The following is a 26,148-nucleotide window of genomic DNA, read 5'->3' as shown; positions in this document are numbered from 1 at the left end:
TGTTGCTCTGCTGCTTGGAGCTGCCCAGTGGCTCCCCATTCACTTCGAGTGAATAACCAACTTCTCAGCAGGGCACGTAAGGCCCCTAAGGAGCCACCCCTCGAAACTCTCCGACAGCAGTTTTCGCCTTCCTCCTGAATGGGGTCCTCTAACTTCCCACATCTGTGCCGTCTTCGTCTTCTCCCTACCTCTGGGACTCTGAGCGTGTTCTTCTTCTGTCTGGCTGTAAACATGCTCCCTCCCCTCCCTGTGACCCATCTGGCTCCCACACAGCCTCATGTTTTCCTGTTCCCTTGTCTTTCTGGTAGACCAACCGGAGAGTCTAAGAAATGTGTTAAGTTCCGACTCTGCTATTCCATCGATAACGCTCATAAGAAGCTGTTCTTATATCACGACAATAACTGTCAATTACCATTACCATTAACGTCATCAATTTAATCACTAAGCAAGACAATGTGCCTTAGCATTGAGTTACGCCTTAAGAGAAAAAGATGAGCACGAAACAGCTTCTACCCTTGTGGAAATCACAGTCCAGAGAAACACGACTAAATGCCACACAACGTGGTAATTGCGATGGAAAAGCTGTAAAGTCACCCAGAAAGCGATGGCCACCTTTCCCAGGGAGGGGACAAGATTTCACAAATTAGACAAGCCTTTAAGCCCTACCTTACAAAATACTAGTCGGGTTTCTCAGGCAGAGAAGGAAAGAAGGAAAAACTGCAGGCAAAGAGAGTTAACGTATCGTTAACTTCATATATTATTTCACTTGCTAATGCTGCTGATGACACTGCGTTGTTTTGACTTTCTTACCATTAGCAGGGCTTTGACATGAGTTAAATGATCACGATATTGCTTAAATTTTACCAGTAGTAAAATGATAGTGATAATTTTAAATTTTTACCGATAGGTAACGATAGGGACATTGGCTAGTTTTTACCAACACAATGCCACTCCCTACTCCAGCCCCTGGCGTTGCGTGGGTTTATATTCATTGCCCGGTGGTTTCTCTTTCCGTTCCGTGTGCTCACGTGCAGTCTTGAAAGTCTTTTCATAGGCAGTGGCCTCTGCAAGTTTCGATCAGCAAAATCACAGCCCTGTCAAACTTTGCTGATTCCTGTATTGTCACCGTGAGAAGCTTCTTCCTTCTTGTGGGGGCTTAAGTGCCTACCCCATTCGGTGCTGGTGATTCTGTTTGAGATGTTTGGACCTGTTTACAATTTCCGCTTAGGAAAGCATCTTTCTGAACTGTGACTGCAAACTGTGAATTCCACTAGGAAATGGGTCTTCAGAATATTGGCAGGGTTCTCACGCTCTCTGTAGTCTCCATTTAAATATCAGTGGGGTCTGTGGAACCCATATGCTCTTATTTATTGATTACACATTAAAAATGACAACGAGTTAACAGTGATAGATGCTTCTTCAGTGGAAGTGCTACTAGCATGATAAAAATTTTCTTCCTTTTACCTGATGTCAATATCAAATTGATTTTTTCTGAAATAGTGAAGTACGTGGTAAAATTTTAACTTTTTATACTAAAAAGAAACAATGATGCTAGTGGTCCAAAATAATGATCAGTTAAGATCATTTCAGTTTATACTTGGAATTAATTATGTGAATAGTTTGGGAACAATTAAAGTGTACTCCTTAAAGTTCGTTTAGACTGAAATTAAAATTTGTCTGCATATGTTATTTGAAAACCAAGGATTTCATAGGACCCATGATCCTTAATGATGCAAATGTAGAAACTTTCTAGGGAAGCAGTTTGGTAAGAAGTAGAGGATGTGGACACTGGGGTCATATTGCCTGGTTAAAGCTCAGGGCTGCTGCTGTCCCCCAGGCAAGTTCCTTCGTCTCTGTTTCCCGTTTTGTAAAACAGGACACTACCGTGTTTCCCCGAAAATAAGACCTACCCATAAAATAAGCCCCAGCAGGATGTCTAAGCATTTGTGCGATAGAAGCCCTACCCCGAAAATAAGCCCTAGTGACGGGCGTGGCTACGCAGTGCATCTGCACAACCCATGCATTTCATCACAGAGTGGAAAAGAAGATGAGCAGCTCTTCTCATCTGCCCCATGAGAGCTCTATTGCTCCACATGAGAGATTAGGGCCAATGGTTCTAAAGGAAATAGAGTCGCAAGACATTCAGGATGGAATTCGGGGTTTGGAGAGTGATGACGATGTTCCGGAAGAAGACGACTTAACTATATTTGAATAAATGTAGATTGTTGTACCGTACTTAAAAAAAATAGCACATCCCCTGAAAATAAGCCTTAGGATGTCTTCTTGAGGAAAAATAAATATAAGACCCTGTCTTATTTTTGGGGAAACACGGTAATACTGCCTGCACAACAGGATTGAGATAATTCGGACATCGCACTAACAAAGTACTTAGTACTTAACAAGAATTTAGCTTAGCTGTTACTGGGAGACTGGGCTAATGGCACATTAACCTGGTATATATCTTGGGAATTTTCTTTCTTTTATTTTTAAGCAAAAATATTTGTGCTATCAACTTATTGTCCATTAACTTTTTTCCTTGAAAAATACATTTGAAAGAGAATAGCGTCTAGTTGGTTGAGGTTAGGCAGATAGAATAGTTATAGACCCCATTTCCTTTAAAGAGTGATTATGTAACTCATCATTCTTTGTCCGTTTGTCTCTGTCTCTCTGTCTTATTGGCTTCCCCACTGATTACCGAGTTAAATAAAATCCTTGACGTGTTCATTTTAGATCAGTATAAGAGTCATCATTATATCCCACTTTAAAAATCATCGTTTAGCAACCACAATGAAAAGCATACTTTCTAAATTCATGAAAAGCAGATTTTTTAAAAAAAAAAAAAACCATGCCCACTAAAAATCTGTTATGACCATGTTTTTTCTTTCAAGTGTCAAAAAAATACATCACGTTACATTCTTGACTTACTCCAAGTTAAATGACAAGGCCATAAGTATTACCAGGAAAGACATGGCAACTCTTTTGCTTTTTTGTTTGTTTAATTCAGTACCCATGTGTGAGTCACATCATACCTTATGTGTAGATGTCCAGTAAATTTAAGATTAGCATTTCAATCTAAACATGAAACTTTAGGCAACCAGGTGGCACCCGCACACCTTTCCTTGAGCAGTATGATGTACGTTTAGTTGGCGGCTCTGTAGTTCACATGGATTTCTGGTTTCATGTCACAGACCATGCCCAGAAGCTGTTGCATCACGCTTTCCACGTGCTTGTTGTAGCGTCCGTTTAGTTCTTGTATCTTCCCTCGTGTTTCTTCTTCTATTTCACCCGAGAGATTACTTTGAGAACCCATCATCTGCCAAAACAAAACAGACAGAATGTGCGGCATGTTAAAATTTATTGTTTTTATAAGTTAAATTTGTCTAGCCTATTTATTGAGGATTGTTCTACGGGGTAGACATCATAGATTCTTTTTTTTCAGAAAAAAAAAAATTTTTTTTCTTCAGAGAATGGATAAGATTACCAATACCGTGAGTGGAAAGGATAAATTTTCCTTAAAAATGGAAGCTGATCATAGCAGGTTACTTTCACTTCTAACTGGCTCCTACATGGCGCAAATTGAAGACATGTTTACAGTTGTGCCATGCTCAGAAGTTCTTTTCTGCCACATTTTTCATGTGTTTGTAATGGTTTCCATTCAGTTCCCGTATCTTCCCTATTGCTTACTTTCTGAATTACAAGTCTGGAAAATAAAGTTGAAAGATATCATTAAATCTACTTTTGCTGGTTTTTAAAGAGTAACCAGCTCACTTTCCTATTTCTAAAATATATTATTTGAACTGATTAAGTCTTTTTTTTTTTTTTCAGGAAGCTACGACCATAATATACCTTGTAAGACATTTTTACATGCACAAGTATATTTTTTAGGGCAACAGATATAATCTTGAATAATTTAATATAAATGTAGTTTCTTTCAAATTGAGATATACTTGCTTATTTAGTTACATTATAATTTTAGACAGAGATAAATATATCTTTCTGATTCTTCTTTCATTGGCAGTGATTTCCAGTATTTTCCATTAGCACCTTTTCCCTCTTAGCTGTTCTATCAAGGAATGATTTGACCAAAATATAATTTCACCAGGAAGTTAAGAATTTAAGGGAATTTTGTAGTGAAACACTTTGAGAGTTATCATTTACTAAAGGGAACAGTCAACTAATTTATCTTCTTTGTAAACTCAACTTTCTCGTACATGGCACTGTTAAGGCAAGACAGATGTTTTTGGTTTGCTTGTTTTCCTCTTCTGTGAGTGTTTAGGAAAAGCGTGCATTTGATTTAATCCGAGAGACTCCACTGGTGATTGACGTCTACTTCGAGGTTGTTAGACTATTCTAAATTCTAGAATGTACACAATCTTACTGGGTCCTAAGCTTGGCATCAAATGTGATCTAGGGTGTTGGGTTCAAGTTCTTTTCTGTTTACAGTACAGGCAATAAGGTCTTCCCAGTTCAAAGAAAATAATTTTGAGAGGATATGCCTTCTAAGACATCAAATAACTTTTACAAAATAACATTTTGATATGCGAGTATACAAGAAGAAGGCACAGATGGATACAATTTCCCTTGCTAAGGATTTGTTTAAAAGCAGAAAGAGCTACTTATCAAAATAATTCCAACAAGCTCAAACTTTTCCCCTTGAAAGGTAGGGTCTTCAGTGGGATTCTACCAAACAAACAAACCCCAAAATTTCCAAGGAATACATGGCAAAGTGGGCACAGGATTGCTTCAGTTACTGGTTTTCTTTACATAAGCCAGAAACGTGGATTTTTTTTTAAAGTGTGACATCTCTTAATATTTTAACATTGGAAATTAACTCAAACTTTAAAAACAAATACTCTGTGGGGAAAAGAAAAAAGAAAAATAGGATCCAGGATTCAGACACAAGACGGCTGACCAGAGACATCAGCTGCCACATCATCTCAGAACGAATGAAGAGTTTTAGATGAAAAGCAAAAACCAACCAAAAAAGTGCCAGAACCTGCCAGAGATACCACGGGAAGGAGTTGGGGAGCAGAGCAAGAAGGTACAAGATAACTGGCAGGGATCGACCCCAAGAGGCTCAGAGTTCAATGAAAAGGACAGGTGGGTGGTCGGTTTCTCCCTCCCTCACATCGCTGGCAGTCAGCGGGCTCCTGAGCTGCTGGAGAGATTTTTCTACCCTCAAAAGCCCAAAAGCTGCTGCTGCCAGTGGCCTGGGAGCTTCTTAGGACAAAGCACCAGGCTGCTGGCACCCTGGGGCGGCTTCCAGTCACCACAGAACAGAACCGAGCCATGACCGCAACACCACGTTGCTTCTCCACCTCCTAAGCACCTTTTCCTGCCCAGGGGGCTTCAGACACTCAGCTTTCATCTGGCTCGTTCCCACACAGACATTTCCCAACTCTGGCCCAGACCCCGGGAGCCACGGAGGCCAGGAGTCCCAGGGGATCTGTCTGCCTGACCCCAGGGCCCGGACATTCTAGGTGGGCTGCCTTCTGGAGAGAGGAACAGAGGTGACCAGAGTGCTAGCTCTCCTCCATCCAGACTCTATCTCCCCTTCCCTTCCCCTCCTCTCTGCCTGTGGGCTGAGCTGGGGCTCTCAGGAGTGGCTGCTTCCCCTCTGTTGGTGCATCTACCACATCTGGGCTCCCACAGAGAGGGGGGCTCGTACCTTTCTTCTTAAAGACCTGCAGTGGACTAAGGCGTGCTTGGACTATGAGCTCCCTGCTCACCCACCCTCCCCAGTGCTACTTGCCCGGCTGATCCACCTGATCAGACCAGGCACACCCCAAAACACAGGGACGTCAAACCTGCTTGAGCACCCCATAGACATCTCAGGACCAGCATGCTTCTCCCTGGTAGAGTCAGGAGTTGATCTTCAGGGACCTGGGGACAGGCCTGCAGGCCAGATCCTGTAGCCCCAGGACTCTATCGTGTTGTTTGGGGGGGGCACAGAGGGGAGATTTGTGAACTAATCTCGGGAGGCAAGGGAGCCCTCATGGGCAGAACTGAAAAGAGAGTGCAGTGTGGGTCCCAGCTGGGGACCCACTCATGGAGGACCCCTCCCCCCACAGGAAGGCTGCACTCTCAGCACAGGTGGGATCCTGGACAGGGAAGCTCCCAAGCTGCAGCATCCTCATGGGGAAGCTCAGCTAGTTGGAGCTCCTGCCTGCTGGCAGATGTCAGAGGGAGCCTGCAAAGCATGGGAGGGTGTAGAAGAACACAACTCACTCCTGACAGCCAGGTTGTGAATCTCAGATGGTCCCTCCCCCACAAGCAGACTTTCTGGCTTCTGCCCCTCCCTGGCAGCTTTCCCCAGAAGTCTGGGAACAGACCTTTGACCCCTGCCTACACAGCTACCTTACCAGCTTTTGTGAGGGCAGGCTCACCTGACCTAGCCCCACTCAGCCTCGTTCCCCCATCTGCCTGTGCTGTGGTGGAGAATAAGGATACCTCTGGAAGTTCCAGGGCCTGACCCACCACCTGGGGCACTTGAGTGCTTCTCCTGAGGGGCTAGAGCTGGTCACAGGTCCCCAAAACAACACTGCAGCTGGTGCTTTCTGGCAAGTGCCATCTACTGAGAGGGAGGTCACTTGGTATAACCTCTTACAGCATTTACTGAATCATACAGGGTGTGGTTAATTCTTACCCACAAGCAGCACTGACTGTCTCAGAGATTAAACTGGGCATGCCTATATAATTCACACTGTTAAGAAGACCACCGGGCTAAGTAAAGAGAGAGGATTTCAAAGACCTCCATCCTCCCTCATCGAAGAGAGACAGAGAATCTGCCCACATGTACAGCTCACCACTGCTATAGCCTGTAAACAGCTAGCAACTGAGAAAGCCACCACACTAAGGATACCTATAACCGAAGCATCCATCCAGAACCTAGATTGCCATCAAAGCACACACAAGCAAAGCCAAAGGCTGTTACCCAACATATGCTGCAGTCACAACCTTATGAATGAGGGGTTAAAAAAACCCCATTTAAACAAAAGAAAATCCGAAAATAAGAAGCAACGGCTGTTCCACATGAGAAGGAATCAGTGAAAGAACTTGAAAAGTATGAAAAATCAGAGCAAAAGGGCACCCCCAGTTTTTTAGCCATGAATATCAACCAAGATGAAAATATTGAAATGATAGATAAAGAATTCTAAATGTGGATTTTTAAAGAAGCTCAATGAAACCAAGAGAAAATGGAAAACCAACTCAAAGAAACCAGAAAAACAATTCTGGAAATGAATGAGAGATTCACTAAAGAGATTGACATATTAATAAAAAAAACACAAATACAACTTCTGGAAATAAAAAATTCATTTAAGAAAATACAAAACGTTGTAAAATGCTTTAAGAATAGACTAGACCAGGCAGAAGAAAGAGTCTCTGAGCTTGATGACAAACCTTCCAAATGAACTCAGTCAGTCAAAGATAAAGAACAAAGAATTAAGAGGAATGAACAAAGTCTGCAAGAAATATGGGATTATGTAAAATGGCCAAATATAAGAATCATAGGCTTTCCTGAGGGTGAAGAAGAAAATGCAGAAGGGTTGAAAAAACTATTTGAGGAAATAATGGAGGAAAACTTTCCTGGTCTTGATAGGATTTAGACATTCAGGTACAAGAAGTTCAACCCACACCTGGGAGATTCATTGCAAAGAGGCAATCACCAAGACACATAGTCATCAGACTGGCCAAAGTCAACACAAAGGGTAAAGTCCTGAGAGCGATAAGGCAAAAACATCAAGTAACTTACAAAGGGAAACCCATCAGGCTAACTGCAGACTTCTCAATGGAGACTTTACAAGCCAGAAGGGAATTAAAGCGCCATCTTCAGTTTCTTAAACAGAACAACTGCCAGCCTAGAATTCTGTATCCTGCAAATCTAAGTTTCATATATGAAGGAGAAATAAAGACATTTCCAGACAAGCAAACACTGAGGAAATTTGTCACAACCAGACCTGCCCTTCAGGAAATACTCAGAACTGCATTATCCATGGAGCTGCACAATAGACACCCACCAGTGTTAAATCACCGAAAAGCTAAAGCTCAGAGCTCATATAAAACAATAGCACAAGAAGTAAAAGAAAGCAATAATGTAGTACCCAACAGGATGAACAGAACAGCATTCCACATATTATTTCTATCAATCAACATGAATGGTCTGAATGTCCCACTCAAGAGACACAGGCTAGCTGAATAGATGAAAAATACAACCCAACTATCTGCTGTCTCCAGGAAATAAATCTAACCCACAAGGATTCATACAGACTCAAGGTGAAAGGGTGGAAAAAATTATTTCATGCAAATAGAAAGCAAAAGAAAGTATTCTTGTATCAGATAAAATTGACTTAAAATTAACAATGGTAGAGAAAGATGAAGATGGTCCTTATATAACAGCAAAGGGAGAAATTCAACAATAAGACATAGCAATCCTACATATTTAGGCACCTAACAGCAGCACACAGGTTCTGATTAACATTGGGATGTTAATCATAAATTCTTTGCCTAGACTGATTATCTAGAAGAGTTTTTCCTACATTTTCTTCTAGAATTTTTGTGGTTTCATGCCTTATGTTTAATTATTTTATCCATCATGAATTAATTTTTATGAGTGGTGAGAGATATGAATCCTGATTAATTCTTTATGTGGCTATCCAATTTTCCCAGTGCCATTTATTGAATAAGGCTTCTTTTCCCCAGTGTATATTGTTGTCTGCTTTGTCGAAGATCAGTTGGCTAAATGTAGATCATTTTATGACTGGGTTTTCTGTTCTGTCCCATTGGGTCTCAGTCTTTGTATAATAGATTTCCATCTAAATCCATTGTCTTTAGTGGTGAAAAATTAATACACAAACTGTTATGAAACTATAACCTGTTTTTCTTTGTAGCAGCGTTAAAAATAGTTATTATTAGGCTAGTTTAGTGCAAGTATCCTGTATGACTTTGGAAAAATTAATCTCAATCTTATCTTCTTTATTTTAAATATAGGAATAATATCACCCCTTTGATGAGATTGTTAGAAAACATAAACCAGCTTCATGAGTGCTATGTGCACAGAACAATAGTGTCTGATAAAAATGTAACATGAGCCATCTATATAATTTTACATTTCCTAGGAGCCATGTTAAAAGTGTTAAAGAAACAGGTGTAATCAATTTTAATAATATATTTCATTTAAGCTAAAATATTCAAAATATTTTATTGTATAATGAATGTAAATATCATCTAATTTTTTTTTTCGTATTAAGTCTTTGATATCTGGTATATATTTTACACTTACAGCACCTCTTAATTTGGTCTTGCTACAGATCAAGTGCTCAGTAGCCTTAGGTGATGTCTCTATCATATGGGACAATGCAGCAATAGATGCATTAATATTAGTATTTGTTGTATTCTTCATGTGGTTTGCTAAGACAACATGATTATTTTCTGCAGAGAGTTATCAGAAAGATGGTACTAAGCACAGAAGCTTTGCGTTGAGCAAGTAATCAATAATTGTTAGTGATAATTATCATAATTTTTCACCAATTGCCCATCTTAAATTTTTTGAATTTTTCCAGTCCACAATGCACTTTCAGACACATCGTAATAATACCCTTGTAAATACCCTACCATCCCAGGTTTCATCCTGCATAACTAAATATAATATTATTTCTAAGTTTATCAAATTGGTCAATAATTTAAGTATCCACAGTGATTCCTAGACAGTATTATAATAATGGACTATTTTAAATGGCTTTCCTGGGGAAGAATCCCATACATTGATATCTGTAGGCAGAGCGTTGATTTAACCCACAAAGGAATTTAAATGAATGAATATAAGTTCCACAAAGAAAAAAATCAGCATCCTCTTGTTCACTGATATATTGTAAGTGCCCTGAATACCTGTCTGGCACATATTATAGTAGATGCTCAACATGTATTTGTTGAAATGAGGAGAAAGACCAGGTTCTCCAGGTATGACAGAGAACTTATCTGTGTTCTGTTGCTCGTGTTGGCAGAAGCCTGTTACCTGAATGTTTGGGGCACTCTATAAATTAGAAGTCAATACTTGTGTGACGTGTACTGACACAGCTGGTCAAAGGGTAACATTTAGTGGCTTCTCCATGTTCATTTTCAAAACTTCAGTTGAGGCTGCTGTATATGGCTTTGCAGCATAATGCTTGACTGTGATGGTAAGATCTTTCAACATGCAATAAATCTTCTTATAAGTTATTTAAATGTTCCAGTTTAAGGTAAGGCAGAGCTTTGGGTCCGACCATCATAGGCAAAACAAAATCAATCTGTGACTGCCTCAAGGAAATGAAATGCTCCTGAGATATGAATTCAGGAAGAAAAGATTAAAGGCATAAAAGTCTTCAGTATGCCCAAGGCAACAGTTTTTTAGGTTTTTCTATTTGGATTCATGGTCTCACGTTTACTTGTCTTAACAACAGATTTTATTTTTCAGTGTAGTCCAGATTTCTTCTTAGTAATATAATATCTTCTTCAGTAAAAGATGTTGTATTGGGTAGCAATGATAAACAAGGAATAAATAAATCTCTGATAAAACAATATTTGTTTCAGTGCAATCCAAATTGGGATATTTGTTTCTGTTTGGTAAGTCAGGGAATTTGAAAAAAAAAAAAACAAAAACACCTACCAAAGCAAGAGCTAAAAAAGCCACACAAAAAAGTAATATCAAGGTATGACACCCACAGCAGGCAGGAAACTGGTTTCTTGGGTCTCCTCCCAGACTTCCTAATTGCCCTGGGTTAATGAGGATGAGATTTAACGGGAATGGCAACATGCCTGACATGTGGAGGTCATGCCAAGGAAAGAAGATCTGTGCTAATGGTTTTACAATATGCTTGAAGCACCAAGGCTTAAACATGCTGACCTTTCTAGGTGAGCTTTTGATCACCTAGCTGGAAAATTGGCTTGGAGCTCTAATTACGAGAGTGATGAGGAGTTTTAATTATTTAATTATTATCCAAAGCAGAGAACAAATATCCTGAACCAGATACACGTCTGATAAGATTCTCCTGGAGAAGAAACGTTTGAAGAGATTTAACTCAAGCACTTCCTGAAATTATGACCAGTTTTGTTATTACTTAAAAAATAGAAACAGCTATCGTATCAGAAATAGCCTACGTAGGATAATCAAAGATGGTTCATGTTAAGGTTAATTATTTTCTCAGGTCCTAATATGTCATGGTCAGGACAGGATTCAATAGGAAAGGTAAAGGCAAAGAAGAAATGTGAGTTATTCTTTAAAAAAAATTTTTTTTTTTTACCTGTGTCCTCATGTAAGCCAAATCAGTTATTCATCCTTTCAAAAAATACTTATTACATACCTATTATAATGGAGACACCGTTCTAATGTCTAAGTAAAAAAAAAGATAACAAAAGAAACTGCTGTTTGGTGCTTACAGTCCAGAAGGAAAGAGAGGCAATAAGCGGGGGAAAAAAAGTAAATATAAAATATATCAGATAATGATGAGTGCTATGAAGAAAGAGAATGGACCATAATACGATATTACTTTCCTTTTATTTATGAGAGACATAATTTCAGACAAGGTGATTGGGAAGAGGTCTAACAATTGAACAGAGATCAAGAAACGGTAAGTGCGCCTACAAGAAAGCAATAGCAGGAGTAAGAGTGGTATGTGCAAAGGCCCTGTGGCAATGGTGCGATCTGTCTGTTGGAGGAAGAACAGGAAGACCACGGTCACTAGACTAGAACTCACAGAGACTGGGAAGAATGTGGTTAGAGAGATAGCCAAGGGCCAGTCATGGAGGGCTGTATAGACTTAGGATCTTAGGATTTCTTTTTTTAAAATACTGGTAAGAAGACTTTATTTTTGCTGAGTGGTCCACTTTTATTCTAGAAAAGATGTTTTATTTGAAGAAAGATCCCAATACAATAGTTTTTCTTACCATGGGGTGAAATTTATCTGAGCCTATGTGAGCTTCTCACCTATCACCACTAAAATGAAAGTTGTACATAAAGAGGATTTCTAAACTTCTTGCAATTCATTTGCAGTGTCAGGTTTCTGCATGCACGGCACAGAGCTTTGTTTATATTTTTACTGGGGCAAAAAGACAATATCATATGAACTTTAATTACGACACACGGAGCTTAGCACTTTCTATCCTGTAGTCCATGTTGCAACACGGAAAGGAAGATATCAGCTCTGAAAATGTCGTTCCTTATTTTTTACATTAAACCGTGGATATTTTTCCGCGAAATGCCAGCATAGCTGAAAATCATTTCTTTACATCTAAAGGAAAGATTTACTGGATGAGCCCGCCGGTTGCGGAGGAAATCATAAGGATTGCTTTTCAGCGTTTTGCGACAGTATCTACTTTTAGTCATTTGTAAATCTTGGATCCACCAGAGAAAAGTTGGCCTAACAAATCCCTTCCATATCTGAGCATTCAAACACTTTTTGTTGATTCTACCAGTAAAGTTAGCAGACAAAAAGATATGTTTTCTGAAGTTTCTTTCCTACTAAAATGTGTTAGTCAATAATCTGTGGTAGCAATGACACTTCAACCAATCCCTTCAATTTATTTATTTGAGGATATGATTTTTAATATACACTGCATATACATATTAACTATTGATTGACTTTCCGTATGACCAATTAAAAATGCCTTAAAAGTGAAAAATGTACCATCAGGAGTTCTGTTATGTTTAAAGTTAAGTTTGATGTTCGGCCCTGCTTGAATTGCATCTGCACAATCCCAGCATATATTTCCTTCCCGATAGTCCTCATCACACCCTACGAATATCGATGTCTTATAATCTATTCTGCACAAAAATCGCTGCTGACTTTATCGCTTACCTTCGACTGTTTCAGCCGAAACTCCTTCTCTTTCTGCATTCTGTACTGGTCGATTTCTGCCATTGCTTCCTCCTTAGCTTGCTTCAACCGCTTCCCTTTTCCTGAAAATTAACCATGGTACAGAAGGAATGATATTTATTTTTCATATACCTAGAACTGCAAACTTAATTTGCAAAAAAAAAAAAAATGGGTGAGTTTTTCATTCTGTTTGTGATGATTTTTTTTTCTAGAATGGCAAACTTTATTTTAAAAAAAACAATAGCTATTGAAACATTTCTTACTTTTTCTATCAAATGCTTTAGGATGTGGAAACGACAAATTTCTTTCTCACTTCAACATGTTTAAATAAAAATATCTTTCCCATTTACTCACAGCAGTGATGCCAGAGAACAGATTTTAGCTGTCACTTACTTGAAAAGACATTATGTGGTCAGATTTTCTTGTCTTGATTTGCTGCCAGGAATCCTCAGCCCACCCCAACTGGATCCTATTTAACACTGGCAAATCTCCAAAAATTGCCACAAGCATGCAGCTCAGACTCTATCAAACTGGCTTACAATTTTTTTAAAACATTTTTATTAGGATTTTTTTCTTACCATTTGTTGACTCTAGAATGTCTGATTAAGCCCCACAATACATCAAAGTAGATTTTTTTTTTTTTATAGTCGTTTTCTCTGAGGGGGACTTGAAAGTGGCTATAAAACCAATTTTTTTAATGGTTAGGAGATTTAGTTAAGTAGCCCCTTTTCTTTTATTAAGAGCAAAGGTGTAAGCCTTAAGCTAGCAGACAACATAAACGAAAGTTTTAGACAAACACAATGCTGTGGTGATCATTAGCTGAGCACATGAGCTTTCTGACAACCAGAATAAGTTTTGGGGGTCATAGATTAATATTAATTGCCGCTGTGCACCCACTGTCTACTACCTTAGGGTTTAGGTACTAATGCTTTGTGATCATTAAAACTTTAAAGAAACTCTGAACTATGTTAAAATTCTTTTTTTTCCCCCCCTCTGAATCTATTGTCTTTCAGTTTCAGTAAAATGCCTTCGCTGTTGCCCATTTAATGTAGCATAGTTTTCTTTGATAATCTCTCTTAAGTTTTTGCTTATAATTTTTGTCAGCTATTTGTCGTGCTGTGTGGACTTGGAACTAAATACATGTGTGCGCATTAAGTAGCATTAAAGAAAATCTCAATACAAATTTTTATCTTTCATTTACCATTTATATACTTTGTAGCACTTGAGTATAGAATGTTTCTACATTTCTCTCCCTTCCACGTGTGAGTTGCTTTCCTGGTCACTGAAAGGGACTAAAGACCGAGTCACTGAATTACAAGTGGAAAAATGTCTCTTTTAATGCCTATCGCCCTTGAGAGGAACTGGCCAGACCTCATTCAGAGCAGATATTCAACTCTTCCTTTACTTTCTTTAAAATCCAAGGTCTGGCGAAAACTAAATGCTCTTCTGATGATGCTTGAGGCTTAACGGAACATTGACAACAATGCTTACCTTTTTCTGAATTAATGCTCATTGCCACTTTGTTTCTACTGATTTCTCCATTCTCTATCATTCTAACCAAACTGCCTCAACTAAGCGTATACTATGCACAGAGATTCTCTGCGAAGAGAACAAATTAGATGACACCTTGGCAGGAAAAACTAATTCCTGGTTGCCCAGCCCACTTTCTTATCACTGCTTGTCGTTTACATCAGGGTAAAAATACATAGTCTTCATGTATTCAACAATTTTTTTTTTTTTTTTTAGTAATGATGGGTGTGGTAGGATACATCATTATTTTACAAAATAAATCACATGCATCATTGCTCCCCATCTTAACTGCAGCATATGTAAAAACATCGGTTTTAGAGCCATGACTCTCTGGCACATTAAAAAATAATAACAGGCAATGCTCTGCGCGCCCTGCCCCTGAGTCAGAACCCGGCACTGCGCTAAGAGGCTGTATATTAGTTCCATCCCACGGTGACAGGCTCAGAGAGTGTCTGTGATCCCCTTGTCAAGGCACCAGTCACCTGCTGGTTCTCATTCAATTAAATAAGAGAGCCAGGGGGCAATCGCTGCTGGCGCAGCAATTTTCCGGATAGACCCAGCAGCCGCCTGCGTAGGCTGCACCTGATTTAATCCGGCGGAAGAAACCGGAGCCTCAAGCCTGCTGTTCTGTTAGAGGTGAAGCAAAATGCATGCGTCAACCCCACTCATATTAACCTCTGGCTTCCTCCTCCCTGTCTCTCTCTGTCTCTCTCTCTCTCTGTTAAGAAGATTGCCAAATTTTAAAATTTTACCCAGGTCTTCTTAAGCATTAAAAACGTGGCTACTCTGACCTAAAAGGCGGGGAGAAAAAGAGGGACATTTGGACTGATTTTCAGTTGATTTGAGGGGAAAGGATTTAAAAAATCAACTTGGAGCAGGTTGAAACGGAGACAAAGGGTAGTGCTCAAAAATGGAAACTGTTTTGGCTTCCTGGTTAGGATGGGCCAAGGTGAACCGAGCATTCCAAGATTCAATAAATCCTTGAGATGCAGAGAAACCTATTCTAGTGCTTGGATTGCTAAATTTGTTTTAGATTTTTTTTTTTTTGACAGTGAAGACAGGATTTTGTTTATCATCTCAGAAGGGAATCAGAATTATACACTAGCCACCGCCACAATAAAATATTAGAAACTTTGCCACTTTGAACAAGCTATTTAAAATTTCTGGGACTGAGTTCTCTTATCTATTCAAGAAAGCTAATACCTTACTGCAAAGATTTACTGGAAGGACTTGAAAAAAATGTATATGAAGTACTTGACAAAAGGTAGTTACTTAATTATTTTTAAAGATTAGTTGGAAAACAGGCCTAATTCCTGGGGCCTTTTGCAAATAAGGAAGGGAGTGAGTAAAGCAAGAGTTTTGAGTGAAGTCTTCAGGCTGTCAGTATAGAAGTCTCTATCGGCTTCCCTGGGGATATCCAAATGGAGGTATCCACAGGGCAGCTGGATAGATGAGTTTGGAATCTAGGAGGGAAATCTGGAATGGAGACAGAGATTTGCATGCCCGTCATCTGGATTTGTGTGCTTGCCAGTCATAACAACGGGGTTTGAACAGCAGTTGAGGGGAAAGAGTACAGAATGAGGAAAAGAGAGGGCTAAGGGGAATAATAACACTCAACAAACAAGAAAAGGAAGCAGAGCTTCAGGAGGAGCCTGAGAGTAGTGGTCAGAGAAGTAGAGGAAACCAAAAGAGACAAGAGAACATTCCAAGAAGGATGTGGTCAATGGTATCAAATGCTACAAAGCACTGAAATGAGACATTTAATCAACATTATTGGATATCTGCTAGGTGCCCCACACTACTATAGATCTATGGATACAGCAGTGAAGGCAACACATTCTTCTGTTCTCATAGAGGCTGTGTGCTAAATGTAACTGGAGAAACAAAACCAGGAAATACAGTAAGTATATCATATGACAGGGGTGATGAGTACTGTGGGGAAGAAAGAGTAAAGGTGCATAGGGATAGAGAGAAACGGTGGCGGGCTCTAACTTTGATAGGTCAGGCCTCTTGGACAGCATGATGTGTGCACAGGGACCTGAGAAAATTAAGGCAACTTTTCATGCAGAAATATGGAGGGGAAAAGCGTTCCAAGCAGAGGGAATAGCAGGTTCAGAGGTTTTGAGGTGGGAGGAAGCTTGCCATGCTCAAAGAACAGCAAAAACAAACATCATGGCTGGTCGAAAAGAGCGGGATAGTTGAATGTTTGGGTAGTGGTGAGGCCAGGTCCTGTGGAGTTCACAGGGCATGGTGAGCACTTTGGTATTTGAGATGCTAAACCCATGACATAGCACTACTTATGTGTTCCAACAGCGTGTGTCATGACACTGCTCATGATTTAAAAGGATTTCTGTGGCTAGTGTGATGAACATAGATTGTAGAAGTAAGGAAAGAGCAGGAAGATCAGTCTAAAGTTTTATTGCAATAGTTCAGACACATTTCTGGAAATAGTAAAGTAGCACGGAGTTGACGAGAAGAGGTCCGTGTAAATTTCGAAGGTGGAGTTGATAGATAAGTGTGAGAGGCAGAGATGAGTCATCCATCGATGATGCCAACATTGGATTTTGGGGGGTGGCGTCAAGAATGCAATTGAGCGGAAGTGCCTGTTAGACCTCCAGTGGCAATGCTGAGGAGGTTGGTGTTTATATGAGTTTAGAGATCAGGGAAGCAACCAGGGCTGGGAATGTCAAGTCTGCAAATCGTCAGCATGGAGCTGGCATCTAAAGCCACGATATTTAAAAAAAAAAGGAAAAAAAAAAAAAAAGAATTCCAATGCAGTGATTTATTTTAAAAAAAGGAAAAAAAAATAAATAAATAAAGCCACAAGATTAGAAGTGAGGTCACCTGGGAAGTGTCTGAAGTCACGGAAGAGAACAGGTGGGAGCTGGGGCCCCGACTACGGAGACTGAGAAGACGGCAGGAAGCCAACCATGAGAGTAGGATCCCGAAGCCAAAGAAAGAAGGAGTTTCCGAGATGAGGGAGGGATTCGGTCGCGAAAGACGTTGGATGTTAATTTCAGATTTAGGGACGTCGGTGATCTCGGCAAGAGGAGCTGGGGTGGAGTCGCAGGAACAAAAGTCAAAGAGAAAATGTAATGACAAGAAGATTGACATAGGAGATGGAGGCAACTTCCCTGAGAAATTTTCACCAACAACGGAGGACAAAGAAAGTAAGATAAAGGGTCAAGGGCAGTCAAATAAATATGACAATCAGACAGTATTGTGGGTTTAATTGTAACCCCCCCCCCCCAAAAGGTATGTTGGAAGGCCGGGCACGGTGGCTCACGCCTGTAATCCTAGCACTCTGGGAGGCCAAGGTGGGAGGATCGCTCAAGGTCAGGAGTTTGAAACCAGCCTGAGCAAGAGCGAGACCCTGTCTCTACTAAAAATAGAAAGAAATTCATTGGCCATCTAAAAATATATAGAAAAAATTAGCCGGGCATGGTGGGGCATGCCTGTTAGTCCCAGCTACTTGGGAGGCTGAGACAGGAGGATCTCTTAAGCCCAGGAGTTTGAGGTTGCTGTGAGCTAGGCTGACACCACAGCACTCACTGTAGCCTGGGCAACAGGGTGAGACTCTGTCTCAAAAACAAACAACAACAAAAAAAACAAAGGTATGTTGGAGTCCTATATCCTGGCACTATGAATGTGACCTTATTTGGAAATAGGATCTTTGCAGAGGGGATCGAGTTAAGATGAGGTCATGATCGATTCTGGGGTCCCGACCCCAGTGACTGGTGAGCCTATTAGGAGATGGACCTGCACACAGAGACGCACGGACTGGTGCAGCTACCACACAAGGATGCCGAGGACAGCTGGCAACCGCCAGCGACCAGGACAGAGGCGTGGATGCTTCTCCTTCAGCGCTTCCAGAAGGATCCAGCCCTGCCGGCACCTGCGTTTGGACTTCTGGCCTCCAGAACCGTGGTGAGATGATAAATTTCTGTTTAAAGCTCGCCAGTTGGTGGTCCTCTGTGAAGAAATCTGTAGGAAACTAATGCAGAGCATCCGAGAGGAGCCCAGAGATAAAAAAAAAAAACGTTGTTTGAGCATTGGAGTCCAAGCCAGATGTCCCAGTAGGACGGGAAGAGTAGATGTCTAAACGAAAGTGCCTCCTGACAAAAACACGCATGCACAGGACAGAGGCCCCCGTGATCTGATACAAAAACGAAGGGTGCTTTGGGAATGTTTGGAGATTTCCATCTGTTATTAACACTGATAACGATTTTTGTTCTGTTCTGCCACTCAGAAAAAAAAAAAAAAAAATATATATATATATATATATATATATATATATATATATATATATAAAACATTGTTCTTGGCTTTGGGGCATTGTTACTATTGCAATATAAATCCAACCTGACGCAAAGAAGGCTGTTGTTTTTTTCTCAACTGTTGTTACGAACTCTGGAAGAGAAATTCGATAGCAGAGAAACAAAGAAGCAACCTCTCCTTTGGCGACTCTAACTACTACAGAGCTTCTCTTAATCTGATCTATCTGCTGTCAGGCCTCCACTCCTTGCATGTTTTCTCTTTGACTTGTATTTTCCTTATGCAAAACATGACAAGTAGTTTTGTCTAGGTCCTGGACTGAATATAACCCAACACTATTAGTAGATGAAAATGTCCCACGCTTACTATTTTAATATTACCCACTCGAAGGAAGGAAAGTCCAAGATACAAATACCCTGTTAATCCGTGCACCACAAAGGGAGAGGAGGTATTTACAGGCCTACAAAACGTGGCAAGACAGGGCCGTGAAATTCTAATATAACGACTTTTATTTTATTCGTTTATGAGAAGTCATGTCTTTATGAACCAAAACATCCACTTGCCTAGGGAAGAATTTATTAAATCAAGGTGCTTGTTTAAGTAATTCAGAATATATGCTTGTTTGTAAACAAGGAGGTGATTTGCCGATTCAGAAAAATTATTTACGATTGCCATCCTATAGATCTGCAAAAACTCATCTGCTTTATAATCTTATCTGATATACTATCTAGAAAGTAGAAATATCTTCTTAAGAATTTATTTTGCACCGAAGTATAATTCAGTGAAAGACTTCATAGAGTACCATGCTTAAGAAATTATCGGTCCTTTACTATTTTGTTGTTCTTTTAAAAATTTTATTTATTTGCTCATTTTTGTAGAGACAAGGTCTCACTTATGTTGCCCAGGCTAGTCTCGAACTTTTGGTCTCAAGCAATCCTCCGGCCTTGGCCTCCTCGTTCTTCTTTTCAACAATTTTTTTTTTTTATTAGGTTTGGGAGAATATCAGTAGCTAACAATCGTTGAGCACCTGCTATGTACCATGGGGTGTTTTAAGTCTTTCGTAAGCATCAACTCAGTTAATTATGACAACGAATCCACCAGGTAGGTATTATTCATAGCTCCATTTTGACGGTGAGGAAACAGGTGCAGGAAGGTCAAGAGATACCTGCCCAAGGTCACACTGCCAGTGAGAAGCAGAAGTCGGATTTGCAGAGCAGCTCCAGGGAGTGAGCGCTGAGCACACTATTGTGATAGAAAACTAGAGAAGTATGTCCTTCACTTTTATCATGATTGTCTATAGCTCTCAGGACGTTTTTAACAGACCTGCTTGTTTAGTGCTTCTCATCTCCAGATTTGAAGACTCACTCCTCCCCACCCCCCACCTTTTTTTTTTTTTGCCATATCTTTTTATGTACATCCTGTAATGCAATCTGCAATTTTTAGTTAAGCATAAGCTATTTTCTGCAGCTTCTGAAGTCAAAAGGTTGAGTGTTTATTTGTGGGAGAGGTTACCATGCATGTTTAGAAATGATTCAGGAATATGATTCAGGTTCCCTAAGGGACGCTGAGTTGCGGGCATTGCAGCATTTCAGAACAGTGTCAATGCAGAGCTATAGGGTTTTACGTTTGTAACGGGGTGTAAATGAAATAGATACTTCTCTGGAAAAAAAAAAAAAGGTCATGAGCAAAAGTAAAAATGTTACCTATTTCAGAGAAACACAAGCCCCTGTTCCTCCTGTTGATGAGGGTACCTTGGATTCCTGATCTCATTCTGATTAAAGGTTCAGTTCAATAGCCCAAGCCTGGAGCTCCAGGGCAGGTCTCTGATGTTCTTTAGTGAAAGTGTAACTTGGCCGGGCGCGGCGCGGTGGCTGCTGGCTCGTGCCTCTAATCCCAGCACTTTAGGAGGCTGAAGGGGGAAGGATTGCTTGAGGTCAGGAGTTGGAGACCAGCCTGGGCAACATAGCGAGACCCTCCTGTCTCCACTAAATATTTAAAAATTAGCCAGGTGTGGTGGTGTGCACCTATGGTCTCAGCTACTCAGGAGGCTGAGGCAGGAGGTTGCTTCAGCCCAGGAATTTAAGTCTGCAGTGAGCAGTGATGACACCATGGCACTCTAGCCCGGGCAACAAAGTGAGATTCTGCCTCACACACACAAAAAAAGTAACTTGTCTTGGACCGACGTACTCACCTTTCTGTTTTGATTAGTGAACAACTTATTAAGCAGCATGTTAACTCTAAGTAAGATAATTTAAAACAGTGCAAACCTACTGTGGTTGCATCTAAATTCAACCAAAGAGTACGGCTGCCTTGCACATAAAAACATGTGTGAGAGCTTTGACTAAGAAATGCGTTTTAACCTGTAATCAGTGAACAGAGGGAAATATCGGAGCCTTCCCAGTTATCTCAGCAAAAGTCCAGGTCTCCCCGACTGCGGGAAAGGTAGACCCAGAACTGATGGCAGGGTCTAAAGGAATGAAACGAGGATGTTTATTCTATTCCATCTTCTATCGCTATCAACTCACCTATTCTACAAATATACATATATATATATATATATATATATATAACATACATTACAAATAAAAATAATTCTATTTAGTTTGTATTCTGTTTTACTATCTTGCGTGTATTTTTCCTGATTCTTAAAACATCTTGGTCATACACACACACATGCACACATATATTATAACTTCTGTTTTCATTTTTTTAGAAAAGAAGACTGAAATTCAAAGATGCTAAATAACATGTTAATATATAAAGAATCATAGATGTTTCAACTCTTTTTACTCTGCTGCCTCATATCCTGACTTTTCAAGCCCGTCCACAATCCCGCCCACGCTCCTCTCAGCCTGTCTCTCGGGGTAGCTGGTGAATATCTGGAGAGCAGAGGCCCGAACATCCCATTTCTACAGAGCTAATGGCCTTCGGGGAATTCCTGATACACCAGGTCCATAACCCCTTATCTGTGTCCCTTAAGGCAAAAAATTTATGGGGTCCTCAAACTACAGCCCGAGGGCCACATGCAGCCGGCCTAGCACATTTATCCGGCCCACCCCACCGGGTGTTTTTGCCGCTGCTGCCTGTCCTGCTTAGCAGCCGACTCGTCCCGGGCCCACAGTGTGGAATGTGAGCCGCACTCTCCAACGGCCCTCCAACGGTCTGAGGGACAGTGAACTGGCTCCCTGTTTAAAAAGTTTGAGGACCCCTGCCTGTGTTATGTATCAACTTCTCTAGGATCTGAGACTGTCCTCCTTAATGGAATATATGAATATTTTTACAGCGTAATATATAAAAATACTGCTACCTTATTAATCTTGTATTTTTCTAAAATGATTAACATGTGAATTGCTGTTCTCTCTCTCTCTCTCTCCTTTCCTCCTTCCCCCTTTATTTTTTAAAGGAGATATATATATTTCATAGTTTTGCTCTAGCACGCTGTGTGCAAGTTTCTAAGAGACTTTCAAATAAATGGATTTAAGAACGAGAAAGGGACCACAGACCTTCCACGATGGCGTTTGCTACTGTGACTGCTTGGTCCTCGTTTTAAATCTCTGTTCTGCCTTAATGTGTCAGATTTTTGAAACAAATCATGTTATGGGGGGAAAAAAGTAAAAATATATGGATTTATTAAAATGACGGCTATCTGGTCCTTTCAGGTCATTATTCCTTTGTCTTTTTTAAAATAGTCATATATGCATTTATCTCACCAGGGAGTTCTTTAAGGAAGAGTTCAGGTCTGCTCATTGGCATGTACATCAAAGTGGCTTGGAATTAATAGGCAGCCAATAAATACTTACTGAATTAAATAAACGAATGGAATAAAAATTCCTGAACTATGAGGGAAGGTATACCAAACCACGCATATAAGGTAGTATTTCTGTTTTGCCATAGAGTGCTTGAGTTGGGAGTTGGTGCTGTTTTAACTATAAACTGCTACCTGCTGATAGCTATGTAGGAAAACAGTTTCTATCCAGTGAAAACTGTCCTCAAAGCCTGTGATTTCTGAGGCCAAAAGGAAAGACATGTTCTCTGTAAAACCGAGTGCGAAGGTTATTTGTTGAAAGTCAAAATATTTTCTAGACTATTTCTAAATCCTGGGTATTTACTATTAATGGTTGAATAGTCTACTTGAATATTCATAGACAAAGACATGGTAAACTAAGTAAAAAGGATACAGGTATTTTAAAATAATGGCAAATAAAATGAACAAAATGCAATATGTATTTTTTTGTTTGTTTGGTTTTTTTTTTTTTTTTTTTTTGAGACAGAGTCTCACTCTGTTGCCCGGGCTAGAGTGCCCTGGTATCAGCCTAGCTCACAGCAACCTCAAACTCCTGGGCTCAAGCGATCCTCCTGCCTTAGCCTCCTGAGTAGCTGGGAATACAAGCATGCGCCACCATGCCCGGCTAAGTTTTTGTAAATATTTTTAGTTGTCCAGATAATTTCTTTCTATTTTTAGTAGAGATGGGGTCTCGCTCTTGCTCAGGCTGGTTTCGAACTCCTGACCTTGAGCGATCCTCCTACCTTGGCATCCCAGAGTGCTAGGATTACAGGTGTGAGCCATGGTGCCCGGCCTACAATACGAATTTTTTAATACTGATTTCTGATTGTCCAAGCACGGCATGTTCACTATAGGAAAGGAAAAGAAGTTTGGTTTTTATCTTTATTGTGGAACTTAAAGCTATGTTGCCCTTCGTAGTTTCCACCCCTTAAACAACTTGCATGATTAGCAATACTCTTCTTCTCTAATGACTTCACAAAAAAGGAGAAATAGTTGGTAAAAACTATTTGAATCATACAATCGTACTGATTATATATGTGCTCAGTGATGTCATTTTGTTTTTTTCCATGAAACAAAGGCAACATAATGATCACATCTTAAAATATTTGGTCTTCAGTTAATGGAAGTTTTAATCGTTGTCAAAGAAATTTGAATAAAAAAGTAAGGGAGTTTTCTATACTGTTTTCAACCAGCAAATTCCGGACTGCTTTGTGTTCTATAAAATTCCCCTTCGTTCCTACCATCGTGCAATCATTTGCACAGTTTGTTGTAGAAAAAGAAATTGAGGAATAGGTGAAGTTTGTCTTCACTGTCTCTCTCTTTCCTTTCCCCTTCTGTCACCTCCACAAGGAGGCCTTTCCTTTTTTGCCGTTGATGCCCAGGTTGCTGAGTGTTCAGGAAATCAATTCACCTTAAGAAACGGGAAATGATTTTACCTGTGGTTGAAAGCTCCGGTGGACTTATGAGTACTTGGCTCATTCCTTTCTTGCTTTGCAATGTGCTATTCCTCATTTCATTCAATGCATTTAAATAAGCTTTTGTCAGCACCTACTTTAATCCTGTCATTACACTCATCCAAAGAGTTGTATTAGCTACGTTTTTAAGATATGACCGCCCATCTTGCCAGATTTTGAATCTAATTGCAGAGGCAGAACACACGATTATGAAGAAGGTGAACAGCAGCACAACTTGTTGTAGATTAAATTATGGGCTGATATGCAATGAGTTAGTGGAAGAAACATAGGCCTTCGCCTAGAGAATCTGAAACATGTTAGTTTTTTAATTATAAAAAGTTATGCAAATTTTGTATCATGTAGTTGGTAAGACCTTGACTTGCAAGTTAGACCACGTCTAAATCGTTTCTCTACCATTTACTCTCTCTGGGACGTTGGACAAGTTATATAATTTCTGTGAGCTTCACTTTCTCCCTTTTCTCTAAAGGTTGTGAGGAGTAAATAAGATGAGCATTGAGCATGCATGGTGCATGGCAAAACATTTTCTATTTTTTAAATACAACCTTGGGTGAATGACAAATTCTCAGTTTCCAGATACATGAAATGGGAATGACATTAATACTTTATTCATGTGGCTATTGTTGATGTCAGAAAGAATAGGAAAGGGGGTTGAAATTAATTGAGCACATTCTATATGTCAGTACATAAATGCACAACTAAATACAAAGAGGGCTGGGCATGGAGGCGTGTGCCTGGAGTCCCACCCACTTAGGAGACCGAGGCAGGAGGATCATCGGAGCCCAGGAATTCAAGTTCACCGTGAGACCCTATCTCTAAAAAAACACAAATAAATAAATAAAATAAAATAAAAAGAGTTAGAAAACAGGAATAAAATAGAAGTGTTTTTAAATATTAGAAATCAAAGGCTATCAAGAGAGCGATGAGAATGAGCTATTAACTGTTACTCCCATTTCATGGAAGAGGAAACCGGTGTTTACAAAAGATAAGGAATTTGCTCGCGTTTACTCGCTGCTCATAGCCAGATTCAGCCTGGAAGTTGCCTCTCTCTTAACCACTTGACAATGTGGAGAAAACCGGAGCTGTGCAGCTTTATGGAGGTTGCAAAGACCAGACTGAAGCTCACGTCTCTGCAGCCTTAACGCCCACGATCTTTCCACCGAGCACAGGCCTCCCTGCAGGCTCCAGATCAGGAGATTTCACCCCACTGTGGGGATGGGGGACACACGGCCAGGTACGACGTTCCGTGCATGGGCCAAAGTCTCCCAGGGAGAAGAGCCAGCCAGAGCTTGAATCCGAAAGCTCCTCTGCCAGACGCCAAAGCTCCTCCCACCGAATCCAGCCCACCGCCTCTTTTGTTTTGTGGCAAACCCCTCACAGGTGAGACTTACTCTTCTTGGCCTCCTCTAGCTTGTCCTTGGCCCTTTTTTCTGCCTGGAGGAGGTGGTGGATCCCCTGGGACTGGCTGGTCATGGTGGTGGTGCCTGCTCCCAGCAAGCGTCTTTCTGTGCAACCCGAGCTGTGTCCTGTCCATTTATCCTTTTAGAGATGCCCACGTAGCTCAGCGTGTTGTGTCAACAGTGAGTTCTGAACACAGCTGTTTGCTGCAAACTGGCCCCAAGGAGAGCCCAAGGTGGAATCCAGAAAGGCAAGTTAAACCAGCATGAAGAAGGTGAAGACTGACCATAGCTACCAACGTTAGCTCTTCCCTAAGAAACAGGGAGACTTGAATGGGGTGTTGAGTCTATTTATAAAAAAAAAAAGAAATGAATCAGATACCTGTTAGAATATTAATTTCCTTCATCTTCCAAGAAATATTGACATGTTTAGGGATCGTTTCCTTTCAAGTTACAAGATCTTTCTTTGTTCTTTGCGTAGTGGTAGTTTTTGTGTATTTCTAGTGGTTCAATTCTCTGCTTGAGGAAAGTTTATTCACCTTTTGCTAGAAAGGAAATTTTCTGGCTTATGTGCACAGGAAAAAAAAAAAAACAACTAGATCTATTCTTTTTTTTTTTCCTAGGCATCAGGTGACAGGAGTCAAAAGATTTCTTTTGGGCATTGTGTTGCTCTTTATTAATGCTGTATACTGAACTTCCAGGGAGATTCTGAGGGATGGTAACTAAATAAATAGTAAGAGTAGCGGTAATAGTAACATGTAATAGAAATTATAAATGCAGGTTTGGAGATTAAATTACAATAATTTAATCATGCACTTTATCTTATTCCGTGCTCATGCTGA

General features: G+C 40.2%; 1 protein-coding gene across 1 annotated transcript; it reads right to left on the bottom strand.

The window, feature by feature from the left end:
• Positions 1 to 2,977: 2,977 nt before the first annotated feature.
• On the bottom strand, positions 2,978 to 25,413 carry ATP6V1G3 (ATPase H+ transporting V1 subunit G3). Its single transcript, XM_012744489.2, has 3 exons — positions 25,301 to 25,413; positions 12,831 to 12,931; positions 2,978 to 3,313 (listed from the first exon to the last, which is right to left on the bottom strand). The coding sequence occupies exons 1-3, from the start codon at positions 25,380 to 25,382 to the stop codon at positions 3,140 to 3,142; spliced, it is 357 nt and encodes a 118-aa protein (XP_012599943.1). The 5' UTR covers positions 25,383 to 25,413; the 3' UTR covers positions 2,978 to 3,139.
• Between the last annotated feature and the right edge of the window lie 735 nt (positions 25,414 to 26,148).

The sequence above is a fragment of the Microcebus murinus genome, chromosome 23 (assembly GCF_040939455.1).
Source record: "Microcebus murinus isolate Inina chromosome 23, M.murinus_Inina_mat1.0, whole genome shotgun sequence".
Classification (NCBI taxonomy): domain Eukaryota; kingdom Metazoa; phylum Chordata; class Mammalia; order Primates; family Cheirogaleidae; genus Microcebus; species Microcebus murinus.
Note: the sequence above shows the minus strand (reverse complement) of the source record. Positions and strands in the feature narration are given on the sequence as shown.

Bases quoted from the DNA above. Each gene is read 5' to 3' on its own strand.
- ATP6V1G3 (XM_012744489.2), bottom strand. From the start codon at position 25,382: ATGACCAGCCAGTCCCAGGGGATCCACCACCTCCTCCAGGCAGAAAAA. The intron at 12,932-25,300 runs GTAAGTCTCACC...GTTAATTTTCAG, and splicing joins GCTAGAGGAGGCCAAGAAGA to GAAAAGGGAAGCGGTTGAAG. The intron at 3,314-12,830 runs GTAAGCGATAAA...TTGTTTTGGCAG, and splicing joins TTCGGCTGAAACAGTCGAAG to ATGATGGGTTCTCAAAGTAA.